Here is a 26,392-nt window from a genome sequence, read left to right as displayed (position 1 = left end):
CCTTAATTGAACGGTTGCATCTTCTCTCAATCAGTGTATAGGAAGAAGTTTTCTCCTGATACGTTGATTGAACAGTTGCTAATCATCTCTAATTCCACAAAAGCGAGCTAGCTTTTGCTGCCACTACAAGCTATAGACTTAGTAGACTAGACTCTGGAAGCATGTTAAATTAGTTGTATTCAGTTAACCTATCATTTTGAATGTAGTTAATTAAGAAACGACATACCGATCAGACTTGCGTTCAATGATTAGAGCGCGCAAGTCCATCGGTGGAGGTTGCATCCATACGATCGTTGGAACCGCGATCTCATATGTTAGTTAATTATAAGACGACAATCATTCCTCTCGATCTCATATGCTAGCTAGATCCTATTTAGAGAGAATTCCTTATTTAACACTACCCTAAAATATGATGCCCTATTTGACACTGGAAAAATATTTCTTCCCTATCTAACTTCAACTTTAAATTTTGTTCCCAATATAACACTTTCATCCATTTTCTGAGGTAACAGTGTTAAATGGCACATGAAATGACATTTTTGCCCTCAAACATCTATTTGATCTTTTTTTTGCGGGGTATCTATCTGATCATTAGCTGGGGGTGCGCCCTTTCCTTTCTCTTGTATCTCTCTGGGTCCGCCCTCTCCTTTCCCTTGTATATCTTCTGATGTTTGTGCGTGAGTTCTTCCTGGATGCTATGTGCGTGTATGATGGGTGCGTGAGTTCCCCTTGTGATGCCTGCGTATGAGTGGGTCAGACGCATCGCAGCAGTCCGGATATTCTGGATCGTTGATGCCTTTCCTTGCCCCCACGACCAAGTTGATCGGTTCCTAGTCAACACGCCTGGAAATAAAAAAATTCTTTAACCATACATACACAGGTGTATGAGTATTCAGGTATGTATGTGTGCTTGCATGTACGCGCGTGGATATTCAAGTATGTATACGTGTGTGTTCGGCCGCCGCAGATATTCAGGTATGTACAAACGATAAGTATCGGATGGCCATGATCATGTCATCACCGTGTACTTGCTCACAATGCATCCATGGATGGGTACGTGAAGGAGAACCCACATGCATGAATGAGTCACTAACTAATGTGCCAGTACACGTGTGTGTGCTTGCCGTTGTTATTGTTTTTTTCTTCTTTTTCTACAACGCCAAGTATAAGTATTTTGATATAGCTCCGTACAAAACCACTTCAAAGAAAAAAAACACACAGAGGCATGGGAAAGAGGAGTAAAAAATATCATATATTAGTTACAGGGGTAATATTGTCATTTCATGTGCACGTTAACACTGTTAGCTCACAAAACGGATGGAAGTGTTATATTGGGAACAAAGTTTAGAGTCCGGGTTAGATAGGGAAGAAATATTTTATCAGTGTTAAATAGGGAAGATGATTTTAAAGTAGTGTTATATAAGGAATTCTTTCTCCTATTTAAGCACCACCATTGACGCAATCATTCCTCACCTCCAAATCCACCCTCGATCACCACAATATCTACCAAGCTAGCTAGCTGCGAGAGAAGCTCAATCATCTCTCCATGTTTCTGGGACTCTCGAGCAGAAAGATGGCAGTTGGGATGCGCTTCCTACAGCTGTTCGCCGCCGTTCTCGCGTTCTGCTTCGTGCCGGCCAATTCCGACTGGATCCCGGCCACCGCCACCTTCTACGGCGGCGCCGACGGCTCCGACACAATGGGTAAGCTAGCTTATCAAGACTTAATTCCGGCTTGCTCCGGCACCATCAATTTTCCCAATATTACAATTTACGGTATGCATGCAATGCATTGCGTGTGTGCGTGTCTGAATGTGTTTGCATGTGCAATATCTAGGTGGCGCGTGTGGGTACGAGAACCTATATGTTGCAGGGTACGGGATCAACAACGTGGCGCTGAGCACGGCGTTGTTCAATGACGGTGCATCATGCGGGCAATGCTACGCCATCATCTGCGACACCAGCAAGACGGATATGTGCAAGCCCGGCACGTCCATCACCGTGTCCGCCACCAACTTCTGCCCTCCCAACTGGGATCTCCCCAGCGACAACAGCGGGTGGTGCAACCCTCCTCGACACCACTTCGACATGTCACAGCCCTCCTGGGAGAACATCGGCATCTACCGTGCCGGCATCATCCCCGTCTTCTACCAGCAGGTCAAGTGTTGGAAGCAGGGCGGCGTTCGGTTCACCATCAACGGCTTCAACTACTTTGAACTGGTGCTCGTGGCCAACATCGCCGGGAGCGGGTCAATTAAGAGCATGTCGGTGAAAGGGACCAACACCGCGTGGATCCCGATGTCCAGGAACTGGGGCGCCAACTGGCACTGCCTCTCGGGACTGGTGGGGCAGGCGCTCAGCTTCGCTATCACCTCGACCGGAGGCCAGTACCTTGTCTTCCAGGATGTCGTGCCGGCCTGGTGGCAGTTTGGCCAAACCTTCACCACCTGGCGCCAGTTCGACTACTAGAACAAATACTACTAGTATTATCAAATCATTTCTGGACATACAGACTACCACTATTATTATCGACGAGGTGTCGTTGTACATGTAATTTCTCATCTACACGTATGATTGTTTCTTTGATTTATTTTCATTAACTGTTCGGTTCCTCAATCTACTGTAAATTGTAGCCTCACCTATTCAAAGATTATTTGGTGTCAAACTACTAGAGGAGACCAATGTTTAATATGAACCCTCAAACCACCGATGGTTTGTCTTGAAAGCAATCATCAGACCTTTACAAACTTTACCGGGAAACAGCACACGCAAGGATACTTCCAGGAAAGACTCCTGCCACCTAAGATTCCCAAAACTCCAAGGGTAACAAGTTTGGTATAGCATAAGTAGGGGGATCACGATTTATTTTTTGGTGGAACTGTAGATCTAGGGTTCCTCTTTGAATCCTCAAACTTTTATTGGAGGAATCAATGGGGAATGGGATTTTTTTTCAGTTCAACAATGGAGGGGTGCGGCTCAAATTTCGAGGATTGAGTCTAGAGGTAGAGGAAGGGTGGCTTATATATAACCCCCTTTAAATCCTTTTAATTGTTATCCCCACTTGCAGTGCACTCTGGAGGTCAGGGGTCCGGAGCCCTAGAGATCCATCCTATCCATAACCAAAACCTGAGGGTCGGTATCCTGGAGATCCCTATTTAGAGAAGGTGTCATTGGGTACCCCGGAGATCCAGGGGTCAGGGGTGGAGTACGGGGTGTCCAAAGGCGATGTCAACTGGAACCAGAGATCTGGAGGCCTTGGACCCTTGGAGTTCCGAGGTATACAGAGAGGATGCCAGTGTTGGGTTTGAGATGGGCTTTTCTAACATGGCTTTGTGTATGGGTTTTGATGAAAATGGTGTATCATGATCCCCAAACTTATACAAGACCTAAACCCCGCTTAATAGTTGGGCCTTCCTACGATTCCAGAACCAAATTCTCTTACCTTTTGCAATAGTGGACACCTTTTTACCCGGATGTGGGGTCTTTTTCACCTCCATCCTTTTCATCAATTGTGACTAAACACATGAGAATCACTCAATTAAAGTGTTAGTCCCTTTTTTGCACAAAAAGTGTTAGTCCATCTAATCATATGACATGAATACTAAAACACACTTAAGTGGATCGATGCATTTTCACTTAAGGGGCTAGATGAACATTAAAACACACTGAAACTAGACAAAATTTAACCAAAGTCAGAAAATGTAACAAGGGTCACAAGCGGTGACAGGTGGTGGATGCATGCATGTAGCACGGTGCGAGGAGCGAGAAAGCGTCCTGGGGTGAAGAGGAAGAACAGACAGCATCGTTGTGACAAGGGAAAGGTGGTGGCGGCGTCTACTAATGGGCAGGTGTACGAATTTGTCTGGGACTGGAGCGGTGGTGCGGGCACTGCTCCTCTCTGTGGCGATGTTGTATGCTCGATATAGACTGATGGATCCGTCTGCTAAGACGGCAACGACAAATGATGATTGAACACCAAAAGCTAGCATGGGTGTGTTTGGTTGCATATATCTTTTTTGCCTCCTTATATATGTGACTGAATTGTGCCTAGATGGGTGAATACAGGCTAAAAACCATGTTTTACACATAGTTTATGTGTCTGCATCCTCCTCAACCTATCTAAGACGAAACGCATGGCTGGTGTTTGGTTCCAGGCATGTTATGTGACCCAGCCAAAGGCTATGTCGGTGGACATACTACAATGGTCGATGGATGAGGCCGAGTCGGTGAGAATGCACACAACCAACCAACCAACCACGCCCCACATGATCTCAGTCCCTGGTGGAGATACGTGGCCTGAATAACGTGCAAATATGATCTCAGTCCCTGCAACTTACACATCCGATCGGTGGTTGTACATACGCTATATCTAGTACCCTGCTGCTGTCAAAACAAGGAAAAGATAAGACTTTGCCTCGAAACAGGTGTGAGAATGTGACTGCTCTGAGAACGCAAGTACCTGAAACAATCCACAAACCAGGCATACACCACGTGTACTTTGCAATCCACGCAGAAGAAACATCATACACCAGCCTCCTCCAACAATTCAGATACAGATACAGCATCCCCATATGCAACAGCTGTGCGCCTATCGAATTCCTTGCGCCACGATGAAGATTTAGCACAGGTATCTAACATTAACAACTAGCCAGAGTCATCGAATTCTAGCCGGAGTGTGATGTAACAATTCTTTGTACAACAATCAACACTGAGAGGCATGACAGCAAGAAACTATTTGCCCCGGCGTGCATGTGTTTTGGTACACCGAATGCCTGAACGTTTGCGTACCCATTTGCATTCGAGTTTTTCTTCAGACGTACTGCTCTTCTCCATCACAACCACTAAGATCAAAACCACAAGACATTGCAGGTGACAGATCAATTTTGTAAAGTGTACATGATGTCAGCCTCTCTTCTTGTACTATCTGATAGCTCCAAGAAGATTTGCTCCTCCAAGCTTAGCACCAGTTAAATCCTGTTACCAAAGCAGACATAGTTTAATTTTTAAGATGGAGATAAACAAAAGAAGGCAAGATTCTTCAGGATTTCTAATCCTATATAACAAAAAAATGAAACAGGAATATATAACAAATTATTGCTCTTTGTATTTGCAAAATAATTGGAGTAGATAAATTGGTCAAATTATGCATGAAGTGAAAAATTCACTATCCAGGTAAAGCAAATAGCAAACAGGACAACATACAGTTTCACGCAAATCAACTTCTCTCAAGTAGGCTCGCTGAAGATTTGCCCCTTGCAAGTTTGCACCCGACAACTTAGCCCCCTGCAAACCAGACTAGCTTAGCATAGGGGTATGAATGACATGGTGAGGACAAGTATGCGAATACATTGTCAAGTAAGACACCAGAAAAAAATGTTTGACTTCGCTAATGTCTTTTCATTTATGCATGCTTCATCAAACAGAATAAGTAAACAACATGGCTTACGTAACATATCGAACAGTCAATATTCTGGACAAAGATGATGGGTACTGACTCCATGTTATGATAGTTTACTGAGGTTAGTACATTTTAACTTCTGTGAATGTTAGATGCTTACAGAGAACTAAAGAAAGCCCTGATAAATACTCCCTCTGTAAACAAATATAAGATGTAACGTCTTATATTAGTTTACAGAGGGAGTAGATGTTTGTGAGAACTGAACGCTGGCTTGGATAGCTAGAGCTCGCGGGTGTAAGCTTGCCCAGCCACATTCGATCCACAGGGAGGTCACTTTCTACCTAAAAAATAGATGTTTGTATATGTTGACATTATGACACTACTTAGTACGGAAGAACATTTAAGATGATAGCACACTTTATTTTAGCTGGAAGCTTCAAACTCTTCAGTTCCAAACATGAGTAAAGACAGACTACAAATCCATAAAATTAAAATTCAAGCTTTACGATGAACAGGCATGTATGATATAGTGTGTAACATACTAAGATTTGCTACAATAGTTTGACAACAAGATATTGTGCCACACTAGATATGAACCAGATAATCAGCAGACTGTAGCGGTGAGGTTCGTTTTAATAAATTTCTATGATGAAGTTATTTTACCTTGAGATTGGCCCCTTCAAGGTTAGCTCCATTCAAATCGGCACCCGTAAGATTAGCATTCTGAAAGTTCATTGGAATTCACAATAAGACACACAAGAAATGAAATAATCAACACCTAAACTTTGACGTTTTCTAATTACTAAAAAGAATATTTATAGAAATCTTCTATGTGTGACTGTCTAGAGAAGAACGACATGGACCTGTGGGGACAAAAAGATAGAAATTTGTCCTGTATGAAGTTCAAATTTCGGGCACCCATAGTTTTGATGCTTTTTGAGTTGCTAAAAGTAACTCCACAGGAAGCTTCTACGTGTGACTATCTAGGGAAGAACAACATGGAACTATGAATACAAATAGATAAAACATATGTCCTGCATGCAGCTAATACTTTGGGCATGTGCTGGACTCTGTTTACATATTTCGGATGCTACACACGTTGCAGAGGTGGAAAATAGATATACATAAGTGCCACTAGTGGCAGAATTAGCATCTAAGAAGTATGCTTTGCGTCATTGTTTATAAGGCGGTAAGATAAGCACCAACCACCCTGACGCCTAAGTGCCTAAAGCAGACATAATCGTAAGGCGCTGCCAGGGCGTCTTGCCGCCTAAGCGATTAAGGTGGGACGCCTTATAAACAATGCTATGCGTATGGTGTTGTTCATTATGATTATTTTGTATGCTGAACAGCGACTTCATATATCACTATGTCAGCAGGGACTTTCAGCAGCAAAACACAAAACAGGGAATGTTTATGAAGAAATACACTACTCACAACAATTTGCAAACCTGTAAATGGGCTGAACGGACATCTGTCTCAATGAAGCTACATCCCGTTAAGCATGCATCTGCAAAATTAGTCTAGCAAATCAATCACTTCATACTTGGTTTTGTGAACCATAGCAACTTATAAGAATCTTTTCAAGTATATGATTAAATCTACTTTTGCACCCCGCAAAGGGAAAGAGAGGGCAAAGGACAGCTTAAGGGCATCTCCAACGCTGACCCCCAAACCGCACACCGCATCCGTCCGCGGACAGGGGGACCAGTCCACGGACAAGGATGCGGGAGCCGGCCATCCAAAGCTAGCCGCATACATCCGCCACCCAGTTTTTTTTAAGTCCGCACGCTCAAACTAGCCGCAAATCTAGTTCCAGTTTAGATAAAAAAAATGTTCAAATGCAGCAGTAGTTCTAATTTAAATATTACAATCCAACAAAGTATTCAAATTGTAATGGTTCAAACTTGAATTTAACTAGCACGTATGTACTAGTTGTCCCCTTTGACCTCCCAAAGATCCTCAATCAAATCTTCCTTCAGTTGCTCATGAGTTGCTCGATAAAGAATTTGTTGATGCATTTGAACAAACTCATCAAATGTGGCCGGATTCTGGTCCGAAAGTTCGATAGGATCACCCATGTTCCCAAATTCAAGAGCTATGGCAGCATCCTCACCCTCATCCTCCACAATCATGTTGTGCATGATCACACAACATGTCATCACCTCCCACAAGGTCTCCGGATCCCATTGTTTTGCAGGTCCACGAACAACTGCAAAACGTGCTTGCAGAACTCCAAATGCCCTCTCAACATCCTTTCTAGCTGCTTCTTGTTTTGGGGCAAGGGGGAGACGGAATCGTCGAGTTCCAGCAAGGGTGTGGCGGGAGGTCAGGGTGGTGAAGCGGTGGCGGATGCAAGAAAGGAAACGGATGCAGAGAAAGATGGGAGGATGGAGGCGCAGGTCCAGGAGGGGTTCTGGGTGGGCCGGGAGTGTCGGAGTCCTACGTGGCTTTGAAGATGCCCTAAGATGGTAAGTTACAAAGAACTGCCCTAGTGATACAGTGGTCACAAAAGCAAGAAAATGTTTAAACAGGAGAAGCTTCAGATTTACTTTAGCAATATACAGTGTGTATAAACAAAAAAAATACAAAATAAGCTGCGATCAAGTTAAATACATGATTTGGGGTAGGGTGAGGTGATTGTATACCTTGCAGGTTTGCGCTTTGAACGTTTGCTCTGTCTAGGACAGCGTCTTGAAGATTTGCTCCAGTAAGCTCACACCTGTTATTATCCAAAAATGAGCACTTACAAACAGCGTATACAAACAAAAATCAGCATATAAGGAGGGAAATGGATATTAACCAGTTTCTTAGGCACCCATACAAAAAGAAAAAGATAGAAAATATCATCTTAGATAATATCGACGAGACCAGAAGAAGATCGACGGTGTATCTTACTCATGTAAATTTGCCTGTTCAAATGAAGAATGTGCAGCTTCCACCAGCTGCAAAAAAACATGCAGTGCAACGCGTTAATGATACAGTATTTCGTATTACATACAAGAATATCTTGGAAAGTTCCATTAGCTAGTGAAACTGGATTGAACTACTTCAAAAGAAGATAACTGACAGCGCAGAATCTTGGTGTGAGTGATAATGTGATATACCCTAAATTTTGCTTTATGAAGATTAGCACATGAAAAGTTGGTTCTCTCGATGCACGCATAACTGAAGTCCACCTCTGATAAGTCCTGCAAAGTACCAAAAAATGCATTTAAAATAGTGCAATTAGTAAACAAGGAAAAAGGAAAATTGCTTGTTTGACTTTATCATCTATGTAAGATAAGCTGACTAAGTACAGGAATTGCAGCTGTAAACGGTAATGGCAATAGAGAACAACAAGCAGAGAGTCTCCCTAGAATCTTACAAGTTTAGATAGATCAAGGCCGGATAGATTCAGGCCACGAAATCTGATTTTCTGGGCTTGAATGCACTTGATCACATCTTTGCGTGTCAATTCAGCCTCACACGAATTCTCAGTCTTTTTGGAAGCCAATTTCTCATTAATGTAATCAGCCAAACCCTAAACAAACCATCAGTATGTGACTACAGCTGATTCCCAAGCTAGAACCCAATAAATGAATGAAAGGTACAATGGAGAGTTTCTGAATCAATTACGAGCAACTGGTAGTACTCCGCCTCTCGCAGGAGTTGGTGGTGTTCGGACTCCGAGAGCGCCGGGATGGCACCGTCCCTTAGCCAATTGAGGATGTGCCTGAAATGCTTCCCATCCCTGTCCACGAACACCGCCCCCTGCACCCACACTCAGCCTCTGAGCCTACAGCAGCCGGAAAATCGCAACGAGAGAGGCAGGGAGCGCCGTCGAGGGACCGTACCGTGGTGGGGTGGTGCGGGAGCGTGTGCCTGCCGCTGAACATGGCGGCGAGCATGGAGTCGGGCTCCCGCTGCGTGAGCGTCTCGGCGGTGGTCGCGTACTTCGTCCCCCCTGCGCCACAGACAACACCGCAGTGATAAGCCTCGAATTCGCGGCCGCGTGGGCCAGACGGGAGCGAGGAATAAGGGACGGACCGATGTTGAGGAGGACCGGCGCGGCGGAGGAGGAGGACTCCGGCGACTGCATCGGCGCCTCGGCTCGGCGGCTCAGGGTGGAGAGCGGCCGGGGGTTTTGCCCGTGGCGACGAGGTAGGTAGGTGAGGAGAGCGGAGCGGAGAAGGATCTGGAATTCTGGATTCAGGTGGGGAGGCCGGCCGGGTCGACTGTTCCACTTGCTTCGCCGCTCCCTAGCTTAGCCCACACACTATTGTGTTCGCTGGTCGCTCTCTATTTTTTTTTCATTGTTTTTATTTTACTGATGTTAAATTGCTTTCTTTATAACTTCCTTCTTTGTAATATGAACTGATTTTGTAAATGTTCAAATTTATGGTTTGGTACAATTTTCTCCTTCCATTTTTAATTATAAAAATAGTACTAACCAATGCATGAATAGCCTTGAAAGTATATGAAATTACAAGCAAATCACTCATGAAACCAGCATTGCCCTCCTTCTGCAAGCATCGGCGGCGCGTCGCGAGCAGAGTTCGACTATAGATCCCCATATTACCGAAGCAACCTTGTTGAAATTCAAGAGTTGAGGAAGCAGTGTTGGAGAAGGCGTTGATGTATTTCAAAAGACGTCTTTGACCACCATATGGACTAATTGATGACCTGAAAAAGCTAGCACCAGGGAGGGGCCAGAAGATAATCTCAAAGTTTGGGCGGACATAATGGAGGGATACAAACCTCGCAAGTCCCCTGACAGAGCCGCATCTGGCTAAACTTTATCGGACGAAGAAGGAACCAGAGAACAAAATCACGTCACGATGTCATCCTCTTGTTAAAACGCCATGCCGTGACAAAACCCTAATCATGACGGATTGAACGATTACAGATCAACACCATCCTCGACTTTGTCAACGTTGCTCCAAGGAGGCCGTTGACTTGGGAAAAGTCAATGAGCCATTAGTCTCGAGCTGTCGTTGCACCAACTCCACTAGTGATAAAGAACAAGCATACCCTTAAAATCACATAACCAACATGCCATCTCAGGGGAGGAGACCCCCCCCTCCCAGCGCGGGCAATATCGGCGGAACGAGGGAAACTACAGTCACCCCCTTTTCTCCTTTATAGTAGAAAAATCGACGCTCGTTTGTAGATTTCCGTTTAACCACCAATTTCCCACAAATTAATTGAAATCAAGTAAAATTTTGGGGAAACTCGACAAGATTGAATTACATTTGGATTTCGCTCAGATAGTTTGTCACCACATAGTTTTGAAAAAAAAGTGAATATATGATGCCTTGTATGATTGGAATTGTTGAATCTCATTGAAAACGAGAACCCAATGTTTAATTTGGCATTTTTAGATCAGTTTGGATCTTTAATGTAGCTTTTTTAGAACACGATAGCTTTGCCGATGTCTACATATCAATTGGGGTTTTGGGCTAGATTTTACCAAAGATGTGATCCTGCTTTGGGCTCATGCAATTTTACTCTACCTCTTGGGCCATTTTTCCGTAACGTGTTTATCCCATGGGTTGTGTACATGACCTATTCCTTTCACTAGTTCTTCCTGGTCTCCGTTCATATATTTATATCCTCTTCTCAGAAAAAAAATCCGGTCAATACAAATTTTCAAAAAAAAAAGAAAAAACCGTCGGTCCATAGCAAGCAGCATCGGTATACCAGGCCATCTGTCGGGCTGGGCCGGGCCTACCAAAGCCTGAGGCAGAAAACCTAGGCCCGAGCCCGGCCCGGCCCGGCCGTCGGTCCTGGTTTTTGGGCCCAAGCCCGACCCGAAAGTGATAAAGCCCGCCGAGCCTCGGGCCATGGGCCGGGCCTCTTCAGTAAATCGTGAAAATGGCGGGCCCAGGCCCGCCCTGGGTGCAGCGTCGGATCAGGCTTTTCTGAGCCGGGTCGGGTCAGGCCGTTCGGGGCGAGCTGCCCATGGCCAGGACTAAGGGTCGGTGATGAATGATTAGGGCATCTCCAACACTGACCCCCAAACTGAACACTGTATTTGTTCACGGACACTGATGCGGATCTGGCCATCCAACCATGCCCGCATACATTTTAAACCAGATCTCAACAAAACCGGACGAAATCATGCAACCACGACGAAATTCGGCAAAGTTCCGACATAATTTATAGAAAATAGCTTGCAACACTCAAAGTATAATTATAACAATAGCACAATTCATCCATGTAAATATCTCTAGTACAACAATTGTTCAAATTCAACGTGATAATCGGATGTTCAACATGTTTTCCGGAATCATCTATTTCAAATTGAATGGTACTAGAGCCAGAACCGGCACATGTTATCCCACACAAACTGCTCCTTGAGTTTCATCCAACAATGTATGTCCGTAAATGGCCTGCCCTCGGTCTTGCAATACATCGTGGCAGCGTGCACAGGCTATACAACATGTACATCAAACATTGAGTGAGCTAGGTGATACCGGGTTGCTGCAAGAATCTGTCGCAATACATTTCAATGAGATTTGATTGTGTGAACTATAAATATTTAGATTAATAACATGTGAACCAAAATTAAAGATACATAGACTTATTACGCTTGAATATGTATAATTGTAAAATATTTATTGAATATAAGTAGAACAAAAAAATGAAAATTATTTTCCCATGGATGGTTGCATGTTGAGGTGAGACTTATCCCATCCATAATTGTATAATGATGTGGCATGCTTGCATGTTGAGATAAATAACTTAGCGGGGTTCACTCTTTTAGGTATATAGGATAAGTGAATTAACCGACGTGTAGATTAATCAAGAAGCAGCACTCACGATCTGCATGGTTGACGAGTCCAATGCCCACCTTGTTTGCACTTGGTGAATCACACCACAAAACTTCATGACAGAGTTACAGATGGTGTACCACTGATGCGTTAGCGTATTCATGTTGATATGCATGTTGTAGGGCACGAAGTTTTTTCGCTCATGAAACGAAGCATGCAAGTTTTGCCAAAAGGCTGGGTCCTTGTTCATGCCTACAAAGTCCTCAAAAATGGCCAAACACGCATCGCACAACAACTCATCACGAACACCGAGTACCCGCCATCGTGCTTCTCTGGAAAACAACAAGAAGTTCAAAAAAATGGCATTTGACAGAACACCTGCTGGTCGTGGTGTCTGCCATGGACGATGTCGACAGGGATGAGGAGGTTACCTGGCTGTAGAGGGATTCCTGGGTGGACAACAATGTAGTCCAAGGTGGGCAGTTGCGTGGGTGAGGTCTGCGGGCATCCGAGGATGCCTGGGCGGTGGGCGGAGAGGTACATCGGCGACATCGAACAACGAGGGTGTGGATGAAAGGAAGGAGCAAGTAGGATGGAGGGGGCCAGGGGGATTTCAGTGGGGTGGGGTTGTCGGGGTCCTACGTGGTTGGTGTCTGGACTACCGCGAAGCCCCCCCTCCCTCCAAGTTTGTCTCCGGTTTGTCGGAAAAAAGACATCCGGATCAGCGAGCGGATGGATACAAGACCATGTTGGGTGGCAAAATACGTCCGGACCATGCAATCCAGACTGATACCGGCAGTTTAAGGATCCGCATTGGAGATGTCCTTATTGTTGGGGAACGTAGCAGAAATTTAAAATTTTCTACGCATCACCAAGATCAATCTATGGAGTAATCTAGCAACCAGGGGAAGGAGAGTGCATCTACATACCCTTGTAGATCGCTAAGCGGAAGCGTTCAAGAGAACGGGGTTGATGGAGTCGTACTCGTCGTGATCCAAATCACCGATGATCCTAGTGCCGAACGGACGGCACCTCCGTGTTCAACACACGTACAGTCCGGTGACGTCTCCTACGCCTTGATCCAGCAAGGGGAGAAGGAGAGGTTGGGGAAGACTCCATCCAGCAGCAGCACGACGGCGTGGTGGTGGTGGAGGAGCGTGGTACTCCAGCAGGGTTTCGCCAAGCACCGCAAGAGACGAGGAGGGAGAGGGGTAGGGCTGCGCCAAGAAGGAGATTGAATCGTATGTTGGGCAGCCCCAAAACCTCAAGTATATATATAGGAGGAGGGGAGGGGCTGCGCCCCCACCTAGGGTTCCCTCCCTAGGGGTGGCGGCAGCCCCCAGATCCCATCTGGGAGGCGGCCAAGGGGGAGAGAGGGGGGCGCACCACTAGGTGGGCCTTAGGCCCATCTGAGCCTAGGGCTTGCCCCCTTCCACTCTCCCTTGCGCCTTGGCCTTGGTGGGGGGGCGCACCAGCCCACCTGGGGCTGGTTCCCTCCCACACTTGGCCCATGCAGCCCTCCGGGGCTGGTGGCCCCACTTGGTGGACCACCGGGACCCTCCCGGTGGTCCCGGTACATTACCGATAAAACCCGAAACTTTTCCGGCGACCAAAACAGGACTTCCCATATATAAATCTTTACCTCCGGACCATTCCGGAACTCCTCGTGACGTCCGGGATCTCATCCGGGACTCCGAACAACATTCTGTAACCACGTATATCTATTCCCTATAACCCTAGCGTCATCAAACCTTAAGTGTGTAGACCCTACGGGTTCGGGAACCATGCAGACATGACCGAGATAACTCTCCGGTCAATAACCAACAGCAAGATCTGGATACCCATGTTGGCTCCCACATGTTCCACGATGATCTCATCGGATGAACCACGATGTCAAGGACTTAATCAATCCCGTATACAATTTCCTTTGTCTAGCGGTACGATACTTGCCCGAGATTCGATCGTCGGTATCCCGATACCTTGTTCAATCTCGTTATTGGCAAGTCTCTTTACTCGTTCCATAACACATCATCCCGTGATCAACTCCTTGGTCACATTGTGCATATTATGATGATGTCCTACCGAGTGGGCCCAGAGATACCTCTCCGTTTACACGGAGTGACAAATCCCAGTCTCGATTCGTGACAACCCAACAGACACTTTCGGAGATACCTGTAGTGTACCTTTATAGCCACCCAGTTACGTTGTGACGTTTGGCACACCCAAAGTATTCCTACGGTATCCGGGAGTTGCACAATCTCATGGTCTAAGGAAATGATACTTGGCATTTGAAAAGCTTTAGCATACGAAGTACACGATCTTTGTGCTAGGCTTAGGATTGGGTCTTGTCCATCACATCATTCTTCTAATGATGTGATCCCGTTATCAACGACATCCAATGTCCATGGTCAGGAAACCGTAACCATCTATTGATCAACGAGCCAGTCAACTAGAGGCTTACTAGGGACATGGTGTTGTCTATGTATCCACACATGTATCTGAGTTTCCTATCAATACAATTCTAGCATGGATAATAAACGATTATCATGAACAAGGAAATATAATAATAACCAATTTATTATTGCCTCTAGGGCATATTTCTAACAGTCTCCCACTTGCACTAGAGTCAATAATTCAATTCACATCGATATGTGATTAACACTCAAGGTCACATCCCCATGTGACTAACACCCAAAGAGTTCTGGGTTTGATCATGTTATGCTTGTGAGAGAGGTTTCAGTCAATGGATCTGCAGCATTCAGATCCGTATGTACTTCGCAAATTTCTATGTCATCTTGTAGATGCAACTACTACGCTACATTTGGAGCCATTTCAAATAACTATTCTACTTGGAGCTATTCTAAATTGTTGCTCCGTTATACGTATCCGGTATCTCTACTCAGAGCTATCCGGATAGGTGTTAAGCTTGCATCGACGTAACTCTTTACGTCGAACTCTTTATCACCTCCATAACCGAGAAACATATCCTTATTCCTCTAAGGATAATTTAGACCGCTATCTGGTGATCTACTCCTAGATTACCTTTGTACCCTCTTGCCAGATATGTGGCAAGGCACACATCAGGTGCGGTACTCAGCATGGCATATCGTATAGAGGCTATGACAAAAGCATAGGGGACGACCTTCGTCCTTCCTCTTTCTTCTGCCGTGGTCGAGCTTTAAGTCTTAAATTTATACCTTACAACTCAGGCAAGAACTCCTTCTTTGACTGATCCATTTTGAACACCTTCAAGATCATGTCAAGGTATGTGCTCATTTGAAAGTACCATTAAGCGTTTTGATCTATCCTTATAGATCTTGATGCTCAATGTTCAAGTAGCTTAATCCAGGCTTTCATTGAAAAACACTTTCCAAATAACCCTATATGCTTTCCAGAAATTCTACGTCATTTCTGATCAACAACATATACTCATCAGAAATTCTATAGTGCTCCCACTCACTTCTTTGGAAATACAAGTTTCTCATAAACTTTGTATACACCCAAAACTTTGATCATCTCATCAAAGCATACATTCCAACTCCGAGATGCTTACTCCAGTCCTTAGAAGGATTGCTGGAGCTTTGCATACTTGTTAGCATCTTTCAGGATTGACAAAACCTTCCGGTTGTATCACATACAAGCTTTCCTCAAGAAAATCGTCGAGGAAGCAATGTTTTGACATCCTATCTGCAAGATTTCATAAATAATGCAGTAATCACTAATACAATTCCAACAGACTCTTAGCATCGCTACGAGTGAGAAAGTCTCATCGTAGTCAACTCCTTGAACTTGTCGGAAAACATCTTAACGACAGGTCGAGCTTTCTTAATGGTGATACTTACCATCATTGTCCGTCTTCCTTTTAAAATCCATATGTACCTAACAGCCTTACGACCATCAAGTAGTTCTTCCAAAGTCTACACTTTGTTTTCATATATGGATCCTCTCTCGGATTATATGGCCTCGAGCCATTTTGGAATCCAGGCCCACCATCGCTTCTCCATAGCTCGTAGATTCATTGTTGTCTAGCAACATGACTTCCAAGACAGGATTACGTACCACTCTGAAGTAGTATGCATCCTTGTCATCCCACGAGGTTTGGTAGTGACTTGATCTGAAGTTTCATGATCACTATCATAAGCTTCCACTTCAATTGATGTAGGTGCCATAGGAACAACTCCCTGTGCCCTGCCACACACTAGTTGAAGAGACAGTTCAATAACCTCATCAAGTATCCACCATCCTCCAACTCAATTCTTTCGAGAGAAATTTTTCCTCGAGAAAGGACCCGATTCTAGAAACAATCCCTTATTGCTTTCGGATCTGAGACAGGAGGTATACCCAACTGTTTTGGGTGTCCTATGAAGATGCATTTATCCGCTTTGGGTTCTAGCTTATCAGCCTGAAACTTTTTCACATAAGCGTTGCAGCCCCAAACTTTTAAGAAATGACAACTTAGATTTCTCTAAACCATAGTTCATACGGTGTCATCTCATCGGAATTACGTGGTGCCCTATTTAAAGTGAATGTGGTTGTCTCTAATGCGTAACCCATAAACTATCGTGGTAATTCGATAAGAGACATCATGGTATGCATCATATCCAATAGGGTGCAGTTATGATGTTCGGACACACCATCACACTATGGTGTTCCAGGCTGTATTAGTTGTGAAACGATTTCCACAATGTCTTAATTCTGTGCCAAACTCGTAATTTAGATATTCATCTCTATGATCATATCATAGATATTTTATCCTCTTGTCACGACGATCTTTCAACTTCACCCTGAAATTACTTGAACCTTTCAATAATTCAGACTCGTGATTCATCAAGTAAATATACTCAACATCTACTCAAATCATCTGTGAAGTAAGAACATAACGATATCCACTACACGCCTCAGCACTCATTGGACTACACACATCAAAATGTATTACTTCCAACAAGTTGCTTTCTAGTTCCATTTTACTGAAAACGAGGCTTTCAGTCATCTTGCCCATGTGGTATGATTTGCATGTCTCAAGTGATTCAAAATCAAGTGAGTCCAAACGGTCCATTTGCATGGAGTTTCTTCATGCATATACACCAATAGACATGGTTCGCATGTCTGAAATTTTTCAAAAACGAGTGAGCCCAAAGATCCATCAACATGGAGCTTCTTCATGCGTTTTATACCGATATGACTTACGTGGCAGTGCCACAAGTAGGTGGTACTATCTTATATCTTTTGGTATGAACATGTGTATTACTACGATAGAGATTCAATAAACCATTCATTTTAGGTGCAAGACCATTGAAGGTATTATTCAAATAAACAGAGTAACCATTATTCTCCTTAAATGAATAACCGTATTGCGATAGACATAATCCAATCATGTCTATACTCAACGCAAACACCAATCTCGATGATAGAGGGAGCGTGCGATGCTTGATCACATCAAGCTTGGGAAAAACTTCCAACACATATCGCCAGCTCACCTTTAGCTAGTCTCTGTTTACTCCGCAGCCTTTTATTTCGAGTTTACTAACACTTAGCAACCGAACCGGTATCTAATACCATGGTGCTACTAGGAGTACTAGTAAAGTACACATTAACACAATGTATATCCAATATACTTCTATCGACCTTGCCAGCCTTCTCATCTACCAAGTATCTGGGGTAATTCTGCTCCAGTGGCTGTTCCCCTTATTACAGAAGCACTTAGTCTCGGGTTTGGATTCAACCTTGGGTTTCTTCACTAGAGCAGCAACTGATTTGCCGTTTCATGAAGTATCCCTTCTTGCCCTTGCCCTTCTTGAAACTAGTGGTTTCACCAACCATCAACAATTGATGCTCCTTCTTGATTTCTACTTTTGTGATGTCAAACATCGCGAATATCTCAAGGATCATCATATATGTCCCTGATATATTATAGTTCATCACGAAGCTCTAGCAGCTTGGTGGTAATGACCTCGGAGAAACATCACTATCTCATCTGGAAGATCAACTCCCACTCGATTCAAATGATTGTTGTACTCAGACAATCTGAGCACAAGCTCAACAATTGAGCTTTTCTCCCTTAGTTTGCAGGCTAAGAAAATCGTCGGAGGTCTTATACCTCTTGACGTGGGCACGAGCCTGAAATCCCAATTTCAGCCCTCGAAACATCTCATATGTTTCGCGACATTTCAAAACGTCTTCGGTGCCTCAACTCTAAACCGTTTAACTGAACTATCACGTAGTTATCAAAATGTGTATGTCAGATGTTCGCAACATCCACAGACGACGTTCGAGGTTCAGCACACTGAGCGGTGCATTAAGGACATAAGCCTTCTATGAAGCAATGAGGACAATCCTCAGTTTACGGACCTAGTCCGCATAATTGCTACTATCAACTTTCAACTAAATTTTCTCTAGGAACATATCTAAACAGTAGAACTGAAGCGCGAGCTACGACATAATTTGCGAAGACCTTTTGACTATGTTCAGGATAATTAAGTTCATCTTATGAACTCTCACTCAGATAGACATCCCTCTAGTCATCTAAGTGATTACATGATCCGAGTCAACTAGGCCGTGTCCGATCATCACGTGAGACGGACTAGTTAACATCGGTGAACATCTTCATGTTGATCGTATCTTCTATACGACTCATGTTCGACCTTTCGGTCTTCTGTGTTCCGCGGCCATGTCTGTACATGCTAGGCTTGTCAAGTCAACCTAAGTGTTTGCATGTGTAAATCTGTCTTACACCCGTTGTATGTGAACGTTGGAATCTATCACACCCGATCATCACGTGGTGCTTCGAAACAACGAACTGTCGCAACGGTGCACAGTTAGGGGGAACACTTTCTTGAAATTATTACGAGGGATCATCTTATTTACTACCGTTGTTCTAAGCAAATAAGATGCATAAACATGATAAACATCACATGCAATCAAAAAATGACATGATATGGCCAATATCATTTTGCTCCTTTTGATCTCCATCTTCGGGGCTCCATGATCATCATCTTCACCGGCATGACACCATGATCTCCATCATCATGATCTCCATCATCGTGTCTCCATGAAGTTGTCTCGCCAACTTATTACTTCTACTACTATGGCTACCGGTTAGCAATAAAGTAAAGTAATTACATGGCATTGTCCAATGACACGTAGGTCATACAATAAATAAAGACAACTCCTATGGCTCCTGCCGGTTGTCATGCTCATCGACATGCAAGTCGTGATTCCTATTACAAGAACATGATCAATCTCATACATCACATATCATTCATCAAATTCTTCTTGGCCATATCACATCACATAGCATACCCTGCAAAAACAAGTTAGACGTCCTCTAATTGTTGTTTGCATGTTTTTACGTGGCTGCTATGGGTTTCTAGCAAGAACGTTTCTTACCTACGCAAAAACCACAACGTGATATGCCAATTGCTATTTACCCTTCATAAGGACCCTTCTCATCGAATCCGATCCGACTAAAGTGGGAGAGACAGACACCCGCCAGCCACCTAATGCAACTAGTGCATGTCAGTCGGTGGAACCGGTCTCACGTAAGCATACGTATAAGGTTGGTCCGGGCCGCTTCATCCCAGGATGTCGCCGAATCAAGATTGGACTAGTAACGGTAAGCATATTGAACAAAATCAACGCCCACAACTACTTTGTGTTCTACTCGTGCATAGAAACTACGCATAGACCTAGCTCATGATGCCACTGTTGGGGAACGTAGCAGAAATTCAAAATTTTCTACGCATCACCAAGATCAATCTATGGAGTAATCTAGCAATGAGGGGAAGGAGAGTGCATCTACATACCCTTGTAGATCGCTAAGCGGAAGCGTTCAAGAGAACGGGGTTGATGGAGTCGTACTCATCATGATCCAAATCACCGATGATCCTAGTGCCGAACGGACGGCACCTCCGTGTTCAACACACGTACAGCCCGGTGACGTCTCCTACGCCTTGATCCAGCAAGGGGCGAAGGAGAGGTTGGGGAAGACTCCATCCAGCAGCAGCACGACGGCGTGATGGTGGTGGAGGAGCGTGGTACTCCAGCAGGGCTTCGCCAAGCACCGCAAGAGACGAGGAGGGAGAGGGGTAGGGCTGCGCCAAGAAGGAGATTGAATCGTATGTTGGGCAGCCCCAAAACCTCAAGTATATATATAGGGGGAGGGAAGGGGCTGCGCCCCCACCTAGGGTTCCCTCCCTAGGGGTGGCGGCAGCCCCCAGATCCCATCTAGGAGGCGGCCAAGGGGGGAGAGAGGGGGGCGCACCACTAGGTGGGCCTTAGGCCCATCTAAGCCTAGGGTTTGCCCCCTTCCACTCTTCCTTGCGCCTTGGGCCTTGGTTGGGGGGCGCACCAGCCCACCTGGGGCTGGTCCCCTCCCACACTTGGCCCATGCAGCCCTCCGGGGCTGGTGGCCCCACTTGGTGGACCACCGGGACCCTCCCGGTGGTCCCGGTACATTACCGATAAAACCCGAAACTTTTCCGGCGACCAAAACAGGACTTCCCATATATAAATCTTTACCTCCGGACCATTCCAAAACTCCTCGTGACATCCGGGATCTCATCCGGGACTCCTAACAACATTCGGTAACCACGTATATCTATTCCCTATAACCCTAGCGTCATCGAACCTTAAGTGTGTAGACCCTACGGGTTCGGAAACCATGCAGACATGACCGAGATAACTCTCCGGTCAATAACCAACAGCGGGATCTGGATACCCATGTTGGCTCCCACATGTTCCACGATGATCTCATCGGATGAACCACGATGTCAAGGACTTAATCAATCCCGTATACAATTCCCTTTGTCTAGCGGTACGATACTTGCCCGAGATTCGATCGTCGGTATCCCGATACCTTGTTCAATCTTGTTACTGGCAAGTCTCTTTACTCGTTCCGTAACACATCATCCCGTGATCAACTCCTTGGTCACATTGTGCACATTATGATGATGTCCTACCGAGTGGGCCCAGAGATACCTCTCCGTTTACACGGAATGACAAATCCCAGTCTCGATTCGTGACAACCCAACAGACACTTTCGGAGATACCTGTAGTGTACCTTTATAGCCACCCAGTTACGTTGTGATGTTTGGCACACCCAAAGTATTCCTACGGTATCCGGGAGTTGCACAATCTCATGGTCTAAGGAAATGATACTTGACATTTGAAAAGCTTTAGCATACGAACTACACGATCTTTGTGCTAGGCTTAGGATTGGGTCTTGTCCATCACATCATTCTCCTAATGATGTGATCCCGTTATCAACGACATCCAATGTCCATGGTCAGGAAACCGTAACCATCTATTGATCAACGAGCCAGTCAACTAGAGGCTTACTAGGGACATGGTGTTGTCTATGTATCCACACATGTATCTGAGTTTCCTATCAATACAATTCTAGCATGGATAATAAACGATTATCATGAACAAGGAAATATAATAATAACCAATTTATTATTGCCTCTAGGGCATATTTCCAACACTTATATCCTCCCCAAGCATACTAGTCACATGTCTTCTTGCTACCAATCATTTATGTTAGCAGAACTAATGGTTACATAATGAGTCTAAATCCAACCTCCTCCCCCCCAACTCACATGTTTTTCAAGAAGAAAGTATGCATATGTGTTAGAATATATGCTCATACATTTTTTTAGAAATGTTATGTAATTATCAAAAAAAATACAAGCAAAAAGGAGAAATAAATTACAAAAAAGAGAAAGGTAAAGGGAAAATAGAAGAGTCTAAAAAAGGGGAAATAGAACAGGAAAGAAAAAGGAATGGTAAAAATAATAAACGATGGAATTTCATGTGTTTACCCGAAGAATCGACACGACTACCATATTGGGTCGGCCCACTCATGGAACTTCAAAGAACCTCTTCTGACACGTTGCACATCACTATCACTATAAGTACCATCACTATAAGTACTATGTGACAAGTACTACTCCATCCAATTCATATTAATTGTTGCTCAAATGGATGTGTCTAGCACTGAAATACATGTACATATATCCATTTGTGTGATAATTAATATGGATCAAAGGGAGTACTCCCTCCATCACAATTTAAAGGGCGTATCTCCAAAACCAATTTTTTTCACAATTAGAGGGAAATAGAGCGTAGGTCATTAATTAGCCCACTGAAATTACTCCTTCCGCTTGCCTTCCTGGTGCACATGCATGGTGTGAACTGAAACTTTAGGTGGAGGTGTGAATCGGTTTTTGTTTGCATGCATGGCTGTGCGAGGCCTTTTATTGGATGGGGAGGTTACTATGCGTCTGTTTGGCGATTAATTAGGCACATATCCTTAACTACCGCAGCTCCAGCGCATCATTTATTCCTGCCAATCGCTAGCGACCTTGGGCCCAGAGAGATGTGAGGTACGCCCTTTAAACTGTGATGGAGGGAGTACCTTATTTTGGTACACGAGTACCTCAAAGGTATTTGATTTGAATCTTGCCCTACTTTTAACTTGAATTACCATGATAAAAGAGGTGCAACTTTTCCACAAAGAGGGTGCAAATTTTATATAATGTTTTTTGTGGTTTTCCCTTTTGCTTCTTTTTAGAGGCAAAACTACTCCTTAAACTTGGTATATTATAGATAAATTATAATTCAACATTGCTTTTTTTTATTTTAGATTTTTATCTTTGTCATGGTTTATCTCTACTAAAAGGTTGTGGAATTAGTTGTGACCTTTTTCGCTAGTTGGTGATGGGCCGCATGTTCATCTCACATTACCCCTAATTCCATAGTTGCATACTGAGTCAGCCCAATAACCATCCATGTTTATCAAAAGCAAAATACAAACTAGAAATGAAAAACACCGACATTTGGATGCAAACCCGATGATCGGACCAAAAAAGTCCGAGAATACAAAAAAAGGACGCCAATAGGAAGCTGACGTTCCCTAATGGAGGACCCTGGTGCGAAAAAGTTTCCTCATGGAGAATCATTCGAGCAAACGTTCCTAAAAAACCACACAAGGGACGTTTAGGAATTGGCATGCTATAACAGAAAGATTTGTCGTGCTATAACAGAGAAATATGCCATGCTAATAAGAGGAGATAATTGTCAACAGGGATTCGCCATGCTGTAGCGGAGAAAATTGCCTTGCATTTCAGGGCTTTGCCATGTTGCAGCAGAGGTAATTGTGAGGCTAAGAAAAGTAAAAAAGTTGCCCATACATGAATTTCCATGCTACAGCAGGGCGAATTACCATGCTCCACAGAGAATTTGCCATACATGCTCCAGTAACTGTCATGCTATACACCAAGATCGTTTGCTGGGGGTGGTGTATGGGAGGGAACGTATGTGTCATTCCCACAAAAGGAAGTGCCACTGCTTTGAGACTCGTGTGCGGGATCGAATGCACCAGAGGGTGTTCTCTCAAAAAAAATTGTTCCCAAGGAACGTCAACTCCTTAACATTTCCGGAAACAAAAGCCAGCAAATTGTTCGATAGCTCCTTAGTCCATATGGTACATCATACATCGCACCTGAAAAACTTGTACCTCCTCCGTGTTCATCTGATATTTCTTTGCTATACAAGTCAGTACAAACTCCTCCGCTCTATCATGTGTTATGTCTCTCTGATCTCGCCGGGACTGATCGACAGGTCATGTGTTACCTAGGCACGGCACCCTGTTTTTGGATAAGCATACATGCAATCGGTGGAAATCGTTTGTCGACCAGGGTAAAATTGAAGTAATAATGTGAGAAAAAGGGTGGATTGAGCGTTACAAGGACCAGCAATCAGAACAATTTAAGTCAGAGAAAGTAACGAAAGGAAACTTCCATGGTCTACGTCAGGTTGTTTGTGAGCCTCTCGGAGCATTACGAGACCGTGTACCAGCCAGCTAACCGCCATCACCCTCTAAAACAACATGCCATGCATGGTACTGGAATGTGGAAACGTCAAGGACTGGAATCCTTATCGTGCATTACTACATTGCACCTGAAAACTTGTACCTCCGTGTTTCTCCTTTCAATGTTTATTGTTCGGCTATACATGTCAGTACGAATTCCTCGGCTGTACCTCAGGAAAGGTGTCTGTCATGTCATCAGACCCATCATTTTGCAGACGCTATAAGCTAGAACCGGTACTCAGAAGTCTGAATCAGACAGAGAATATTCTTCCAAGTCGCTCCAATAACTAAATTACGACTGATGAGCGCCTGCCGTTGACTGTAGGGACTGACTTTCTTGTGTACCCTCGTGGGCATGCTAACTCCATTAGTCCATTTTTCCAATTGGCGCGTGCTAGCTCCAAGCTATTCTTCACTAATGCGATACTGGCACAGTTGATACTGGTACAGTAGTACGTGCCATTTTTTCCTCTTGGGACAACGCTTTCCTTTTCAGTTGGTACCGAACGTACGTACTCTTGTCGACACAAGTTGCTCGCTGCGAAGGGCCCGCTGCAACAGTGGCAGTGACTTCGTCTCGTCGATTCGAACATGAGGAGACACGCTGAGAAAATCAGTGGTATCCCCAGCCTGGTAAGTACTCCCTCCGTTCCAAATTACTTGTCTTCGCTTTATGTAGATACGGAGGTATCTAGCACTAAAATAAGTCTAGATACATCCGTATCTAAACAAATCCAAGATAAGTAATTTGGAACGAAGGGAGTATTAAACTTGAAATCAGCACTTGTATTTTTTTAATTTTTTTTAGGCAATGTGCATTCAGTGTGAGGAGATATTTCTATCGATTACGAAGATGTTTGTGATGACTTTGTTGATTTTAAAATGATGTACCAACTTAGTCCCTCGAAAGTGCTCATAAAGATAGGATGTGCGCATGTTCATCAATATGAATGAGTGTATGTATGTATGTATGTGTATAAGCGTATGTGTATGTATTGTGTTAAAAAAATATGACCTTTTTGGCTAGTTGACGATGAGCGGCATGTTCATCTCACAGTACCAATGCTGAAGCTGGACGCGTTTGGTTCCCTACGTTGCAGCTGGCTCGTATCTACCATGCAATATTTGAGTTGTTTGGTATCCTGCATGGGCCCTTCAGCCTGGTCCGATGGATGCAAAAAGGGCCCTCTCAGCCAGACTGAGGGAAACGCAGGAATTGAGGGTAGCATCCATGCAGGCTCGCCCATTCTTTTTTTCTTATCCCTTCCATCTCGTCAACGCATGGAGCAAGCACCATAGCCAGGGCATCTCCTTCCCACAGCCCGCCGCCGTCGCCGTCACCCTCGTCAAGCGCCGCGGCCGCCGCCCATAGCCTGTCGCCGTCCCCGGATCCCTCGTCAAGCGTCGCCGCCGTCCCCGGATCCCTCGTCTAGCGCCGACGTCGTCCTCGGATCCCTTGTCTAGCGCCGCCGCCGTCCCCGGATCCCCCGTCAAGCGTCGCCGCCGTCCCCGGATCCATTGTCTAGCGACGGCGTCGTCCTCGGATCCCTTGTCTAGCGCCGCCGCCGTCCCCGGATCCCTCGTCAAGCGCCGTCATCACCCTCCAAGGGTCGCATCTAGGGCATGTCGCCGCTGCCCATAGCCCGTCGCCACCTGGATCCCTCGTCAAGCGCCGCTGCCGTCCCTGGATCCCGTCGCTCCTCACTGTTTGCGTGATCCCTGTTCAATGACATTCAGCACCTCATACAGGCATATCATACAAGCTCACCATACACCCATCTCAACTCACCCTTGCATCATCTCAACCAGGCCACACTCGCCCATGATCTGTCATGCAATGCAGCGTGAAGCTACACAGGGAACCAAACACGGCCTATGTGTATAAGGGGGTGGACGTTGCGCCCCTAGCATTGCTAAGAAGTGTGAAGCTATGTGTATGTGCATATTTTGTCTGTTGCACCTCATTTTTTTGCGAGAAAATTTTTGATCTATTCATGTTCAATTATAACAGTACAACGAATACTAGAAATAATAAAAATTATATCCAAATACATAGACCACATAGTGACGACTACAAGTACTGAAGCGAGCCGAAGGCGCGCCACCGTTATCGCCACTCCATCGCCGGAGTCGGGCACAACTTGTTGTAGTAGACAGTCGGGAAGTCGTCGTGCTAAGGCCCCGTAGGACCAAGGCACCAGAACAGCAACCGCCGCAGATGAAGAATAATGTATATCAGAAGGATCCAATCCGAAGGCACACGAACGTAGACGAACAACGACGAGATCCGAGCAAACCCAGCAAAGATAGATCTGCCGGAGACACACCTCCACACGCCCACCAACGGTGCAAGACGCACCGCTGGAACGGG

The 26,392-nt window shown here is 44.8% G+C and overlaps 2 protein-coding genes across 3 annotated transcripts; one reads left to right on the top strand and one right to left on the bottom strand.

The window, feature by feature from the left end:
* Window positions 1–1,498: 1,498 nt before the first annotated feature.
* LOC125552679 (expansin-A19-like) lies at window positions 1,499–2,552 on the top strand. The gene is made up of 2 exons (XM_048716308.2): window positions 1,499–1,703; window positions 1,837–2,552. The coding sequence occupies exons 1-2, from the start codon at window positions 1,547–1,549 to the stop codon at window positions 2,466–2,468; spliced, it is 789 nt and encodes a 262-aa protein (XP_048572265.1). The 5' UTR covers window positions 1,499–1,546; the 3' UTR covers window positions 2,469–2,552.
* Window positions 2,553–4,446: 1,894 nt separating this feature from the next.
* On the bottom strand, window positions 4,447–9,628 carry FIP2 (potassium channel tetramerization domain-containing protein / pentapeptide repeat-containing protein). 2 transcript variants are annotated; one of them, XM_048716309.2, is made up of 11 exons: window positions 9,427–9,625; window positions 9,234–9,343; window positions 9,016–9,150; window positions 8,765–8,920; window positions 8,505–8,588; window positions 8,296–8,342; window positions 8,046–8,119; window positions 6,849–6,907; window positions 6,061–6,120; window positions 5,202–5,282; window positions 4,447–4,973 (listed from the first exon to the last, which is right to left on the bottom strand). In XM_048716309.2, exons 1-11 carry the CDS (start codon window positions 9,476–9,478, stop codon window positions 4,920–4,922), a joined length of 912 nt encoding a protein of 303 aa, XP_048572266.2. In that variant the 5' UTR covers window positions 9,479–9,625; the 3' UTR covers window positions 4,447–4,919. The 2 variants fall into 2 exon arrangements, with proteins under 2 accessions (XP_048572266.2, XP_048572267.1); XM_048716310.2 differs by lacking the exon at window positions 8,765–8,920 and having other exon boundaries at window positions 9,427–9,628.
* Window positions 9,629–26,392: the final 16,764 nt, after the last annotated feature.

This window comes from Triticum urartu, chromosome 4A (genome assembly GCF_056163025.1).
Source record: "Triticum urartu cultivar PI428250 chromosome 4A, HENAU_Tu73, whole genome shotgun sequence".
In the NCBI taxonomy this organism is placed as follows: Eukaryota; Viridiplantae; Streptophyta; class Magnoliopsida; order Poales; family Poaceae; genus Triticum; species Triticum urartu.
The sequence above is the reverse complement of the archived record's forward strand: the minus strand, read 5'-3'. Positions and strand labels throughout refer to the sequence as shown.

Excerpts from the sequence above, each read along its gene's own strand:
- LOC125552679 (XM_048716308.2), top strand. The coding sequence starts at position 1,547 with ATGTTTCTGGGACTCTCGAGCAGAAAGATGGCAGTTGGGATGCGCTTC. Across the intron at positions 1,704-1,836 it reads CGACGGCTCCGACACAATGG|GTGGCGCGTGTGGGTACGAG; the intron begins GTAAGCTAGCTT and ends TGCAATATCTAG.
- FIP2 (XM_048716309.2), bottom strand. The coding sequence starts at position 9,478 with ATGCAGTCGCCGGAGTCCTCCTCCTCCGCCGCGCCGGTCCTCCTCAAC. Across the intron at positions 9,151-9,233 it reads TCCCGCACCACCCCACCACG|GGGGCGGTGTTCGTGGACAG; the intron begins GTACGGTCCCTC and ends GTGTGGGTGCAG. Across the intron at positions 6,121-6,848 it reads TCCGTTCAGCCCATTTACAG|AATGCTAATCTTACGGGTGC; the intron begins GTTTGCAAATTG and ends ATGAACTTTCAG.